A 13,967-nucleotide genomic window follows, 5' to 3' on the forward strand; every position below is an offset into this window, starting at 1 on the left:
ATCTGTTCTTAAGTAAATAACTTTCTCACCATCACTTTCTATTTTATATTTTTCCAAACCACTCCCTCTATCTTCTTTATCTTATCCCTCATAATCTTCCTTCTCTCTCTTTTCTTCTTTAGAGTCTCTCTCATTCCCCCTAATTTTTTCTAGACCTTTTTTTTGCTTCTTCTTTCTTTTCTTTATCTTTTTGATTCTGAACCTTACATCTCATCATGTTTATATTGAGATGTGATCCATGGATTTATATATTATGGGATATATTTTATATGTGGGATTATATTTAGAAGTTTTATTCTCTCCTAACATCTTTTTTTCTCTTTTTTGATACTATCTGACATCCTCTTGCTTTTTTTGATTTCTGATCTGCACACTTTCTCTTAGATGTTCCAGTCACTTTAGTGATGCATTTTGTCTTTTTGTGTGTTGTTTTGTTATTTTCATTTTTTAAATTTTTATTACATTTACATTATTTTACATTTATCCATTTTTTTTCATTTTCAATTTGTTTCTTCATTTTTTTTTTTTTTGTTGTTCAATTCTCTTGTTTCTTAATCTCTTTGTTCTCTTGAGCAGTTTAGTATTCATTTGCCACTTCACCTTTGATCCCTTCTCTTTTTTCCCTGTCCAACTTTGAAAATCAATTGAATTCCTAGGACTGTTGGTCCTGAGCACCACTAGTTACCCACTAGTTACCCTACCCTTACCATTAATTCATACCCCTTGTTCCCCTGTCCTTTTGTTCCTTTCCTTTCATCACCTCCTCTTCATCCATCCCATGACAGCTCCTTTTAATTTTTCCTTCCTGGTGAGAGACTTTAGGCTTTCTTGAATGAAAAAGTAAAGTATCTTTGTCCATCCCCTTGTCCACATGTTTGTCCACTCTTCCCCCACTCTAAGTTGTTAGATGTCTAACAGATTACTCTTTTAGATTAACTTAATACGATTTCCTTTTTGACTATCTTTTGTTTTGTTATGTTTTATTTTTTTCTTATTGTTTTTTCTTTATTATTTGTATAATTTTAATTTTTAGTATACCGTTGCGGAGTCATTGTAGTACCTTAGATGAATTTTAGGGATTTTATTTCTTTTTAATTTTTGAACATTCATTATGTAGTTTTCATTGGGGTTCCCGGGTATTTAACCACTAGTTAATAGTTCCACAAATTTAATTTTATTAGCATTTGAGTTCTTTGAGTTCTTTTGGGTGTCAGAATGTGATGTGGGTGACTTGAGTTAATTGAGTTTATCAACAATAGTTTACTGCCTCCTCTACTAATACCCTCTACTGATATCAGTTCATCAGATCAGTCACTAAAAAAAGCCAGCTCAAACAGAATCTTTCCTTTCCTCCTCCTGAGTGAATCAGTGAAGACTGAATCAAGAATCCATTTCATTTCTTTCTTGACTCTTTCATCTTTTCTTCATTTTTTTGTATTCATCAAGTTTGTTCTTTGCATTGGGCTTCCACTGGTAACTTAATTATTATTTTTTTATTTATTTCTTTTTTTTGAGTTTTGTTTCTTTCTCTTTTTTTCTCTTTCTCTTACTACTCTCTCTTATTTTCTTAGTATTTTTGGCAGCGTCAGTTGGACTTGTTTTTTTTTCTTTTTGCTTTTTCTTCTTTCTTTTTCTCTTTCACTTTTTCTTTTTCTTCTTTTTTGGTTTTTTTGTTGTTTTTTCTTTTTCTTTTCTTTTTTTTCTTTTTTTTTTTTTTCTTTGGTTACATTCAAGTTGGGCTAAGTATTATGTGTCTTTAAAGCTTTGAACTTTTTTTTTGTTTCTTCAACTTTTCTTTTAACTTTTTTTAACTTTTAAACCTTTTTCCCTTTTTTGTCCCCTTTTTTTTTAAAAAATAGGCCACAGTGTAAGGTTTTCTTATTGGTTCTTCCCACAGGGATGTGAATGCTATTGTATTATGGTCACTATTTATTATGGTCCTGCTATAGTTACCTCTTGGCAGTGCTCCCCGCTCTGGGTTCCTTTTAAATCTAGTCCCTTGCTCTTCTGCCTTGAGTATACCAATTTCTCCTCTGCATTTCCAGTTGGTCAAGATCATTTATTATATTATCTCTGCAATTAGAGCTGGAGATATTCCTTCTGAATCAATATGGGATTAAATTCTTAATTTATTATTAGCCCTTTTTTTTTATTATAGCCTAATTTCTCTAATTTCATAGCATTCATTCATCTTACCTTTATCCAGTATTAGGTGAATATAGATCCTAATGTTAGTTATTTTTTAGATAGAGACTCTAATTTCTTTACTAGAGACTCTACCTGTGATCTTTTCAAGATTTTTTTTATCTTTTTTGAATCTTACTTTCTTTTTACATATAGTGCCCTCCTCCCCCTCCTGTGTTATTCTGTCCTTCGATATATTTTGTGTCCTGTGATGTATCTGTGATTGCATTGCTCTTCATCCTCCCCAGGTTTCTGTTCTGCCTATTATTATTATTATCCTTTTCTCCTTCTATTACCTAGTCTACCATCTTATTTAAATGCATTTGTGTACAAGCACTTTCTGTCTTTTCCCTGTTGCCAGATTTGCCTTTATTAGCCTGCCTTCTTTTTGATATGTTTTTGATCATTTTATCTCTCTCTTCATATATTTCTCATTCCTCTGCATATCTCTGCTCCTCCTGCTCCTATCTATAACCTCTCATCTTTCTCTATCCTCAGACTCTCTAAGAAGTCCACTCTCTTCTCTGCAGCTCTCTGCTCAGCAGCCTTTTCATCACCATTACCTTAAAATTAAACTACAACCTTTTTTTTTTAGGTGGTCCCCATCTTTCCTGTATAGGCTCCTCCCATCCTGGGCATTCCCCAGTTCCTTCCTCCCAGGCTCCTCCTCCTATCCCAGTTCTCCACCCTCCTCTCTACACTCTCGTCTCATCCCATGCCTACCCTCCCTCTGCTCTGCCTGCTGACTGCTTCCATAAATGCCTGCAGCGAGGAACTCTGAAAATTTCTGAAAATGTCCTGGCCTTCAGTCTCTTCCCCTAGCTATTTGGCTTCCTTCCTTCCTACATCATCTCCCCTCCCACCCTCATTCATCCCTACCTGTACCACACGTACCACGACCACCTCTCAGCAGCTCCACATAAGTCTATCTAGATGCCTCAGGAGATCCAACCTAAGGCACCAGGCAGGCAAGCACCCGGCCAGTTTCTCCCGTCATCACAGGTCCCCACATATCTAGCTTTCTACAATTCTCTTCTCTTTCTCCTACCTTTCTGCCTTTTCCCTCCCTGGAGTTCCCTCCCGAGAGTGCAACCCCGCACAAGAGAGCCCAGCACCATCTGGACTGGGAAAGGTCCAGGTCTCTCCTTTGAAGGTTGCTCTGCTCCCATTGACTGCTCTCTTTCCTTCCCCCCTCCTCTCTCCTCTCTCTTTGGTGGTGCTGTCTAACAATTCTACAGTCACACAGCCTCATCAATCAACTCCTCTCCTCTCCTCTCCTCCTCTCCTCTCTCAGCCTCCAGTCCGCCACCCTGGCCTCCATCCTCTCAACATGGTCAGGAGCTCTTGCACCACTGCACACACCGCGCACACGGCCACCCCACCCGCCCACATACATGCTACTCAGTGTGCAACACTCAGAGCCCCCCACTCTGCTGCTGCTCACTTGCTGCCTAGCTGCTGCCTAGTTAGTGAGCCTAGTTAGTGAAGAGTTGTTGACAGGAGTGTACTGGTTTATAGGTTTAGGGTTTTTAGGGGCTTAAGGGGGGGGGTTAGGGAGGGGGGAGAGCCTCCTTCCCTCCTTCCCCTCAAACTCCCCCTCCAACTCCCCTGTCCTGCCCTGCCCCTGGCGCGTGTGCTGTGCGCCTGGCCTGGCCTGCCTGCTGGCCTGGCCTGGACACACACACTCAGCACACAGCACAAGCACAAACCAAACACACACACACACACACAAACACACACCACCCCACAGATGCTGTGCTAGCTCCTCTCCCACCTGGAGAACTCGAACTCCGACTCCTCCTCCCTGCCCTGCGCTTGTGTCGGCTGCTTTATAAAGCCCTGGCCTGGGCCTGTGAAGTGAATGCCCACTGATTAAAAGGCAGCAATTACCCAGAGAGAGCAGCTTTCAAACCTGCCTCCAACTGCCAGCCAGAGCACACGGTCCCTCAAACAAACAAACAAACAAACAGACTGACAAACACTGTTCATTGGCATCAAGAGAAGAAGCCAGGAGTAGTTTAACTGAGGGAAAAGGAGGAACAGGTTGTTGAGCAGGAGGAACACTTTTTCCAGAGTCAGGAATACCAGGAGCAGGAGCCTTCCCGAAGGGACCAGGAGCATGTCCTGTTGCAGTTCCTGGCACAAGTGGTGTGGAAAGGATTTAGGTCCCACCTACCGCAATAGCCACTGCCAGGGTCCAGAAATTGGCACCTTCCTTCTCATCTCCCAGCTGCTACTTCTCCTGCAGGCCAGGGTATTGCTCAGGCAGAGGATCCAAACAGCCTCCCCCTCCCGCCCCAATGACAAAGGGGAGGCTGAAAGACTTCAGGGACAGCATGCTGCACCAAAACCCCTCCCGGGGGAGAACTGTGACCATGCAGGAACAAACAATAAGCCCAAGACTGTGCCTGAAGGCCAGCATATGTTGGCTCTCAAACCCTGTGCAGGAGTTGTTCCCATTTGTCCCGCTTGTCTGCAGGAGTGGGGAGATCAAAGCCAAGGACACCATGTCATATGCTTTGAAGCTTAATTTTCTTGGGAGTCTGATCCATTCTGCTGTCTTTCATAGTTCCTTTTGAAAAACTGTTCAGAGTTATGCTACATGTACTAGTTTCAATAAATGTTATTTTCCTTTACATATGTGTGGACCCTTCATTCAGGCTGTGATGTAAAGGTAAAATTTGTCTCCCTCCACCCCCTTTTGGCTTGGGCCCTACCATTTGGCACCTTGAGTTACATAACTCCCCAGGGCAAAAAACTACCAGGTCCTCTCTCTCTCTCCAAACTTGTCCCCTCCTCTCTGTCCAGGTATGAGACTATAATGTAATAAGCCAGAGACAGTTGGAAAGTGCAGTGTGCGTAGAAATAACGTAACTTTATTAACTGGGGAAGGAGGAGGAAAGAGTGGATAAAGTTTCCTATGGGTTTGACAAAACAGAACAGGAAAAGCAAAGTGGAGTAACTGCCACTGCTTACAGAACAGTGCTAAAATGGCCCCTCAGCTCTCACCCACCAAAACTATGACCACTCTGAACCATGGGGTTACTGATTAGTTAACAGCCTGTAAGTGCCCTTATCCCTGCACACCTCACAAATACCAGTTGTAAAAGCCCCTCCCAATGCTGCCTTCAACTATTCTCCAGGTCCTACAAGCATTGAGTAATCCCCCCCCACACACACACTCTGGTTTGGCTAACAGTTGTGACCATTAACACAAAATGAAAAAACTAAGAATGCAGTTTAACTGGCAGACACCCATCACAGAACAGTAACAAAGCAGATGTTATAACTGTGGAGGTGCCCTGCCTAACTACCCATAACAAGTCATTATCTAAATGACAGGCTAATGACCATCAGCAAGAGGGGAACTAAACTGCTAATTGAAACACAGGTGAATGGGAATGTTCCCGGTTGCCTTTTTTACTGCACCTGGTGTTTAGTTTGGGACCAGGCTGAGGTGACTCACCCCCTGTCTGCCTGCTGTTCCAAGATATAGGCATGAATTGCATCCTGGATTTCCCTGGCCTGCTGTGATCCAGCACCAGCATGAACATTCACTGGATCATGCTATCTGTAAAGGCTTTGCATACCAGTCCTGTCCTGTGCACTCTGTCCTAAAGTACTCTCCTTTCTCAGAAATGTTATGAAGTGCACAGCTGGCCACATAATACAGATGGCATTGGCCACATTGGTATCCAATTGGTTATGTAGGTATAGCTAAGAAGTCTTCAGCCACCCAAAGGTGCACTCTATCATCCTGCAGCTGCTTAGTTTGAAGTTGAATTCAACTGGATTGGTTAGGGTAGGGTTTCATTAGCCAGTGTAGGAGCAGTATACAGGGTCCCCCAAATAACTCTGGGCATGAAGACACTATATAGATCCATATAGTCTATATAGTGTAAAAAATCCACTGCTATCTACATACTACACAGACCACAGTGACAGACTATGCCATACTCTATCAAAGAAACTGAGGAACCACTTGATCAGCATCCAATACAGCAAACAGGAAAACATCAAAAAAGAGCTCTCCAACCTGGAGACTCTCATAAATAACCAAACTTCCATACAAACGGACTTCACTAAAATAAGACAGGAGATCTACATTACTCACTTCACCTCTCTACAAAGGAAAAAGGACTGTAAGCTGTCTAAACTCCTACCTGCCACATGGGGCCACAACCGTGGTACCCCTAACCCACCCAGCAATATTGTCAATCTATCCAACCACACACTCAGCCCAGAAGAAAAGTCTGTCCTATCTCGAGGACTGTCTTTCTGCCCTGCCACCTCCACTAACATGATACAGTTCTGCGGCGAACTGGAAGCCTACTTTCGCCGTCTCCAACTCAAAGAATACTTTCAGGATGATACTGAACAGCCCACTGATACACAATTACCCTCCCACCAACAGCACAAGAAGAAAAACTCCACATGGACTCCTCCTGAGGGTCGAAATGACAGTCTGGACCTATACATAGAATGCTTCCGCCGACGTGCACAGGCAGAAATTGTGGAAAAACAACATCGCTTGCCTCATAACCTAAGTCGTGCAGAACGCAATGCCATCCACAGCCTCAGAAACCACCCTGACATTATAATCAAAGAGGCTGATAAAGGAGGTGCTGTTGTCATCATGAACAGGTCTGACTACCAAAAGGAGGCTGCCAGACAACTCTCCAATACCAAATTCTACAGGCCACTTCCCTCAGATCCCACTGAGGAACACACCAAGAAACTGCACCATCTACTAGGACACTCCCTACACCAACACCGGAACAAATCAACATACCCTTAGAGCCCCGACCAAGGTTATTCTATCTACTACCCAAGATCCACAAACCTGGAAATCCGGACACCCCATCATCTCGGGCATTGGCACTCTCACTGAAGGACTGTCTGGATATGTAGACTCTCTACTCAGACCCTATGCTACCAGCACTCCCAGCTATCTCCGTGACACCACTGATTTCCTGAGGAAACTACAATGCATTGGTGACCTTCCAGAAAACACCATCCTAGCCACCATGGATGTAGAGGCTCCCTACACAAACATCCCACACACTGATGGAATACAAGCTGTCAGGAACAGTATCCCTGATGATGCCACAGCACAACTGGTTGCCGAGCTCTGTGCCTTTATCCTCACACACAACTATTTCAAATTTGATGACAGTATATATCTCCAGATCAGTGGCACCGCTATAGGCACCCGCCGGGCCCCACAATATGCCAATATTTTTATGGCTGACCTGGAACAACGCTTCCTCAGCTCTCATCCACTCACGCCCCTTCTCTACCTGCGCTACATTGATGACATCTTCATCATCTGGACCCATGGGAAGGAGACTCTGGAAAAATTCCACCACGATTTCAACAGCTTCCACCCCACCATCAACCTCAGCCTGGACCAATCTACACGGGAGGTCCACTTCCTAGACACCACGGTGCAAATAAGTGATGGTCACATTAACACCACCCTATACCGAAAACCTACCGACCGCTGTGCCTACCTTCATGCTTCCAGCTTCCATCCCGGGCACACCACACGATCCATTGTCTACAGCCAAGCACTGAGGTACAACCGTATCTGCTCTAACCCCATCAGACAGAGGCTAACACCTACAAAATCTCCATCAAGCATTCTCAAAACTACAATACCCACATGAGGAAATAAGGAAACAGATCAACAGAGCCAGACGTGTACCCAGAAGCCTCCTACTGCAAGACTAACCCAAGAAAGAAACCAACAGGACTCCACTGGCCATCACATACAGTCCCCAGCTAAAACCCCTCCAATGCATCATCAGGGATCTATAACCCATCCTGGACAATGATCCCACACTTTCACAGGCCTTGGGTGGCAGGCCAGTCCTCGCCCACAGACAACCTGCCAACCTGAAGCATATTCTCACCAGTAACTGCACACACACCATAGTAACTCTAGCTCAGCAACAAACCTCAATGCCAACTCTGCCCACATATCTACACCAGCGACACCATCACAGGACCTAACCAGATCAGCCACACCATCATCGGTTCATTCACCTGCACGTCCACCAATGTAATGTATGCCATCATATGCCAGCAATGCCCCTCTGCTATGTACATCGGCCAAAATGGACAGTCTCTATGGAAAAGGATAAATGGACACAAATCAGATATTAGGAATGCCAATATACAAAAACCTGTAGGAGAACACTTCAACCTCCCTGGCCACACCATAGCAGATCTTAAGGTGGCCATCCTACTGCAAAAAAACTTCAGGACCAGACTTCAAAGAGAAACTGCTGAGCTTCAGTTCATCTGCAAATTTGACACCATCAGCTCAGGATTAAACAAAGACTGTGAATGACTTGCCAACTACAAAACCAGTTTCTCCTCTCTTGGTTTTCACACCTCAGCTGCTAGAAGAGGGCCTCATCCCCCCTGATTGAACTAACCTCGTTATCTCTAGCCTGCTTCTTGCTTGCTTATATATCTGCCACTGGAGATTTCCACTACATGCATCCGATGAAGTGGGTATTCACCCACGAAAGCTCATGCTCCCAAACATCTGTTAGTCTATAAGGTGCCACAAGACCCGTTGCTGCTTATATAGAACCATGTCATTTCTGGGAAATAAAGTCCCTTCCTACCCCTTCAAGTGCAATCCCAGTCTCCTCAACACCTTGGCATCATGAGCCTCTCCTGTGTGTCTGATATTAGTGTTCATGAACCTGCCTTGGTGATCTACTAAGCCTTGAAGAATGCCGGAATAGTAATCTTTTCAATTGACAATCTCTCACTCGTTTCAGTGGACAAAGTTTGGGGATTTGAGTGCAGTTAATGGCCTCCATGCTGTTCAGAAACCCCATTCTCTGGACCCCAGCTATAACTTCTGGCCATGGGTTTGAGAGGGTTGATAGCTACCCAATCCTGCACTACCACAAGCCTGACAGTGGACTTCCCTACTCTGAAGTGGTTTGTGATTGACTAGTAGCTGTCCAGCATTGACTATTGCTCTCTGGAAGCTGGCACTTGCTTCTGCATCGGTATGGCTCTCTGGATCAAAGAGTTCTGCCATTGTAGGATTGGGGCCAACTCTCACATGGCTCCATGAACATCTGCTTCCTCATGCTGAAGTTCTGCAGCCACTGGTCATGATCCCAAGTTTTCAAGACAATGTGATCCCACCACACTTTGCTGGTGGTTCTGGTCCAGAGGTGGTAGTCCACCCATGGACATACAGTCACGACACTGGCAATTTCTTGCTTCTTTGTCTCACAGGGTGACAGTGCATCAGTCACCTTTCCGGTCACCCGTCTTTGGTGTGTGTGAGAGGTCCGAGTACATTCATCTAAGATTCTTACCAGGTGCATGCTGCAATGCACATGTTTGTCCTGAAAAAAGGAGCAGGAGCAGAAATGCATTGTCAATCACTTGCTCCATGTCTTCTAAGTTGGCCAGGAGAAAAGGGTAGGTGGGCACTGACATCAACAAATGTGTGAAAGTAGCGGACAGGACCAATAACACACTGCAGGGAGAGTCTTCTTGTGATGCACATAACTCTGGGTTACCACCCCTGAAATTCTAATGCTAAAGGTATGTAGCAAAAAGGTGGCAGAGTGGATGCAAGTATGCTTGTGTGATAGATTTCCCCCCAGGGTGTCACCTGGAACTGGGGTACCACTGAGCCCCCTGGCCCACCAGCCTGTGACAAGCTGCAAAGCCCTCCAGCTAGCACTTTCATCAGCATTCACACAGGTAGGGACACCCAGCTGCAGTTTCATGCAGGTTCTCTAACCACCAGCTTCCCAGGCTGGGACCCCAGAGCAGTACTGTCCTGCTCTGGTTAAATCTGGCCACTATATGGGTTTAATACCCAGTCCGCCTCTCCCTGAATGTGAAGAGAACAATGCACCCTTGTGGTAATGAAGCAGAGATTTTCCTCAAGCACTCCAGTCAAAGCTCACTGGTTTAAAACAAAAACAAGTTTATTAACTACTAAAGATAGAGTATAAGTGATAGCAAGCAGATCAGAGTGGATTACCTAGCAAATAAAAAATGCAAACTAAGCTTAATATACTAAATAGACTGGATATGAATTAGCAGATTCTCACCCTAACTGATGGTACAGGCAGATGTGTAGATTCTTAAGGCACAAGCTACACTTGCTTTACAGCTTGGAATCCCCAGGTGTTTCGTACACAGGCTAGAAATCCCCCAGTTCAGTCTTTGTTCCTCAGGTGTTTCCAGAAGTCTTTGTGTGAGGGGAGTGAAGAAGCCTAGATGATGTCACTCCCTGCCTTATATAGCTTTAGTGTATGGCAAGAACCTTTTGTTCCAAAACCAGTTCCTAGACCAGTGTGTGGGAAAAATAGACACCCCAAAATAGAGTCCAGAGTCATGTGGCCTGGTCATGTCTTTGTAGAGTCATAGCAGCCATCATCATAGACATCTGTAGCCTTCTCAGGAAGGCTCACCAGGTGGGAGATAAGCTTCTCTTAAGGCCCTATTGTTCTTTCTAATGGCCCATTGTCCTGAACAGGCTCTTCTCCACCCACTATCTAGACTGAAAGCATCTTGTCTAGTGGGTGTTACCCAGGTGTAACTATATTTGAAGTACAGATACATAGTCAGTATTTATAACTTCAGATACAAAAATGATACATGCATACAAATAGGATAATCATATTCAGCAAATAACATAACTTGTCCAATATCACCTCACATAACTTATCTTGCATAAAATAATTATGCTACAATCATATCATAATATCACTATGAAGAATATGGGGTGCAGTGTCACAGCTTTTACCTGTGTCCAGCACAGCATAGGGGGATACATGCGTTAGCATATGAATGGGTAAATACACAAGTGTGTGCACCAGAGTAAAGATAGCAGTAGAGGTTAAGGCCTGGAAGGGCTACTGGATCCTCTTGTCTGACCTCATGTATTTCACAGGCCACCAGCACCCACACACTAAACCTGTATCTAAAATTAGATGCAAATGTTACATCCCACAGAAGACTAAGCTGTTACATGCCACTAGCCAAGAATAGACAGGACCGAGGTGCCCCAGAGTCCAAGGCCTCTGCAATGGCAGGGCTTAAGTGAGATGTACCTAGATAATGCCAGCAAGTGTGGCCTGTGCTCCATGCCTCAGAAGAAAGTGAAAAACTGCCTATCTGATCTGAGGTATGTGGCAATCAGTTAGACCTGAGCATGAACCAGCCAGCCAGCATCTGAGAGAGAGAATGCTCAGTGCCACCTCAAAGGCCTGGCCCACCCAGTGTCCCATCTCCAGATGTGGCCATCTCTGATGCTTTAGGTTAGGGGACACTCACTCCCCACCCCCCAAAAAAACCAACAACAAAAAAACAACCCCACAACAGAATACATAGGGGCTGGGTTCAGGAAGGGAGTTGCCAAAAGCACTATCACTTTTGGGCAAATGCTGTTCACAAAGCGATCACCCCATATCTGATCTTTCAATACTTGTCCTCAAGGGAAACCTGTGCAACATCTTCAAAAGATGGGGGTGGGGGATAGCTCAGTGGTTTGAGCATTGGCCTGCTAAACCCAGGGTTGTGAGTTCAGTCCTTGAGGGGGCCACCTAGGGATTTGGGGCAAAAATCAGTACTTAGTCCTGCTAGTGAAGGAGGGGGCTGGATTCAATGACCTTTCAAGGCCCCTTCCAGTTCTAGGAGATACATATGTCTCCTATTATTTAAAAAAAAAAAAAAAGATGAGCCTGGGAACCTAAATTCATAATTCTGCTAGAACCAAAAGCCATGGATTTAACAGGGTTTTATGGCTCATTACAGCTATTTGTAACATGCCACACTCTGTTACCCTTAATTGCCCACTCAAACGCTTTATGCATAACAAGCTAACATGTTACCCCTTCAGCTTGTCTGTTCCAACATGTATTTAACTCAGACACACTGCTTCCTTCCTCACACCTGAAGAGCTCTTTGTAGCTCGAGAGCTTGTACCTTCCACCAACAGAAATTGGTCCAAAAAATATTACCTCACCTACCTTGTCTGTCTCATGTTTATGTAATGTTTACCTTTAAATTTTATCAGCAATGAATCTGACGTGGTGGAAAACCTGAATGAAATCTACCAGACAGGAACTTTTGTCCAGATCCATGAAATGCAGGACCTTGGAGACAAGCTGCGCATGATTGTCATGGGGCACCGAAGGTAACTGCATCTGCTACAGAACCCAGGCATGTGTCTGCCATTCTTGGTGGGCAGGCATATCCTTCAGCTCTCGCCACTGCACATATGTTACTGTACTTGTAATGAGGAGAAGAGGGTCATGGGGTGCTATCTGAGGTCTCTTTGGGGAGCTTGCTATTGTTAGCTAAAGTTTTCGCTCAAAATTGAAATCTTGTATTTACAATCTGTGCTGCACTTTGCCCCACTCTATTCCTGATAGAATGGGGGTACACATCTCCAGAAGATCTCCCACTCCTGGGTTTGGAAGTTTCTGATCTAACAGATAGGGTTAGTGTCTGAGGAAGCACTGTCTGGGTGATAATCTCTGGCATGGGTAATGGACTGACTAATCCAGGGGGATAATCCCACTCGTATAACAGGTGTTATTGTTTTAGTGCTATAAGTATGTGTGGCACTTGAGATAAATACTAGACAAGCTCCTGCTCAGAAGAGCTTAGTAAAATAGATAACCAGATTGGAAAAGCCTTTGGGTCTTTCAGATCTAAAATTACTTGTTTACTAATTTGCATTGTGCTGGCACCCGCTCCATTGTGCTGAGCTCTGCAAAGAATATAGCAGAGATGGTCCCTCAAATGAAAAGATTTCAGTCTAAGTGTGTCATCCTTATGCTTAGACCAGGATGTGATGAGGGAGCCAAGGGTCACAGATTCAAATCCAGTTGTTTTGCTTACTGATAAAGCATGTGTTTTCTTTAAGGAGTTGTAAAAGCAGCAAAGAGTCTTGTGGCACCTTATAGACTAACAGATGTTTTGGAGCATGAGCTTTCGTGGGTGAATAACCACTTCGTTGGATGCACGGGAGTTGGTTCTTCAAAACAAAATGTTAAAATCTAATTCCACTTTGATGTAGGGCAGAAATACAAAGGAGCTAACTCAGCAGCCAGTTTCTCTTTCATGCTTCAGTTTATTCTTTTTAGTATTTGGTTTGCAAATCCCATGGGGGTTTACAGCTGCCTGATTCTTAGTTATGCTAAATCAGTCCTCAGTGTTCCTGATAGAGACCTTAGAAAGGGTGACACCTAAGCATAATATTTAATCCAGAGACTACAAGTAACTCTGCCCCTCCCCGTTTTAGTAGGGTAGTCACATACACCAATATTAGACTTGCAGTGCTGGCTACACTTGTCTTCTCTTGGTCTTCAGAATTCGTATAAACAAGCAACTAGAGGTTGAGCCTGAGGAATCTGAGTCTGAGAACAAACAGAAAGCAAGAAGGAAGCTGAAGCGCTCCAAGAGAGAGGCTGAAGAAGAGGAGGGACCAAAGAACCAAACTGTGGAGCTGGTGCTAGAACCTGTGGCTGCCTCGCCAGAAGAAGTGCTCATGGTAGAAGTGGACAATGTTGTCCATGAAGATTTTCAGATCACAGAAGAAGTTAAAGTAAGTGAAGAAATCACACAAGCCTAGTGCAGCAAGTGTGTGTGTCCAGATCTGTGCCTGAGCTATTGGGGATGTCCTGCACATGCTGTTTACAGGTCTATTATACTGTCCATTCATTTAATCTCACCCGATGGAAGGTGCCTGCTTCTCATAGTCCTAATATACGTGTCTGCAT

The 13,967-nt window shown here is 44.1% G+C and overlaps 1 protein-coding gene across 2 annotated transcripts in view; it reads left to right on the forward strand.

Moving 5' to 3' along the window:
* Positions 1-13,967, forward strand: part of LONP1 (lon peptidase 1, mitochondrial) — a 56,915-nt gene that overhangs the window by 11,571 nt on the left and 31,377 nt on the right. For both annotated transcript variants that reach the window (XM_039515836.1, XM_039515837.1), the window contains 2 exons: positions 12,257-12,376; positions 13,558-13,792. In XM_039515836.1, the coding sequence (XP_039371770.1) occupies positions 12,257-12,376; positions 13,558-13,792 (355 nt within the window). The remainder of the gene's footprint in view (positions 1-12,256; positions 12,377-13,557; positions 13,793-13,967) is intronic.

This window comes from Mauremys reevesii, linkage group 26 (genome assembly GCF_016161935.1).
Source record: "Mauremys reevesii isolate NIE-2019 linkage group 26, ASM1616193v1, whole genome shotgun sequence".
NCBI classification, from domain to species: Eukaryota; Metazoa; Chordata; order Testudines; family Geoemydidae; genus Mauremys; species Mauremys reevesii.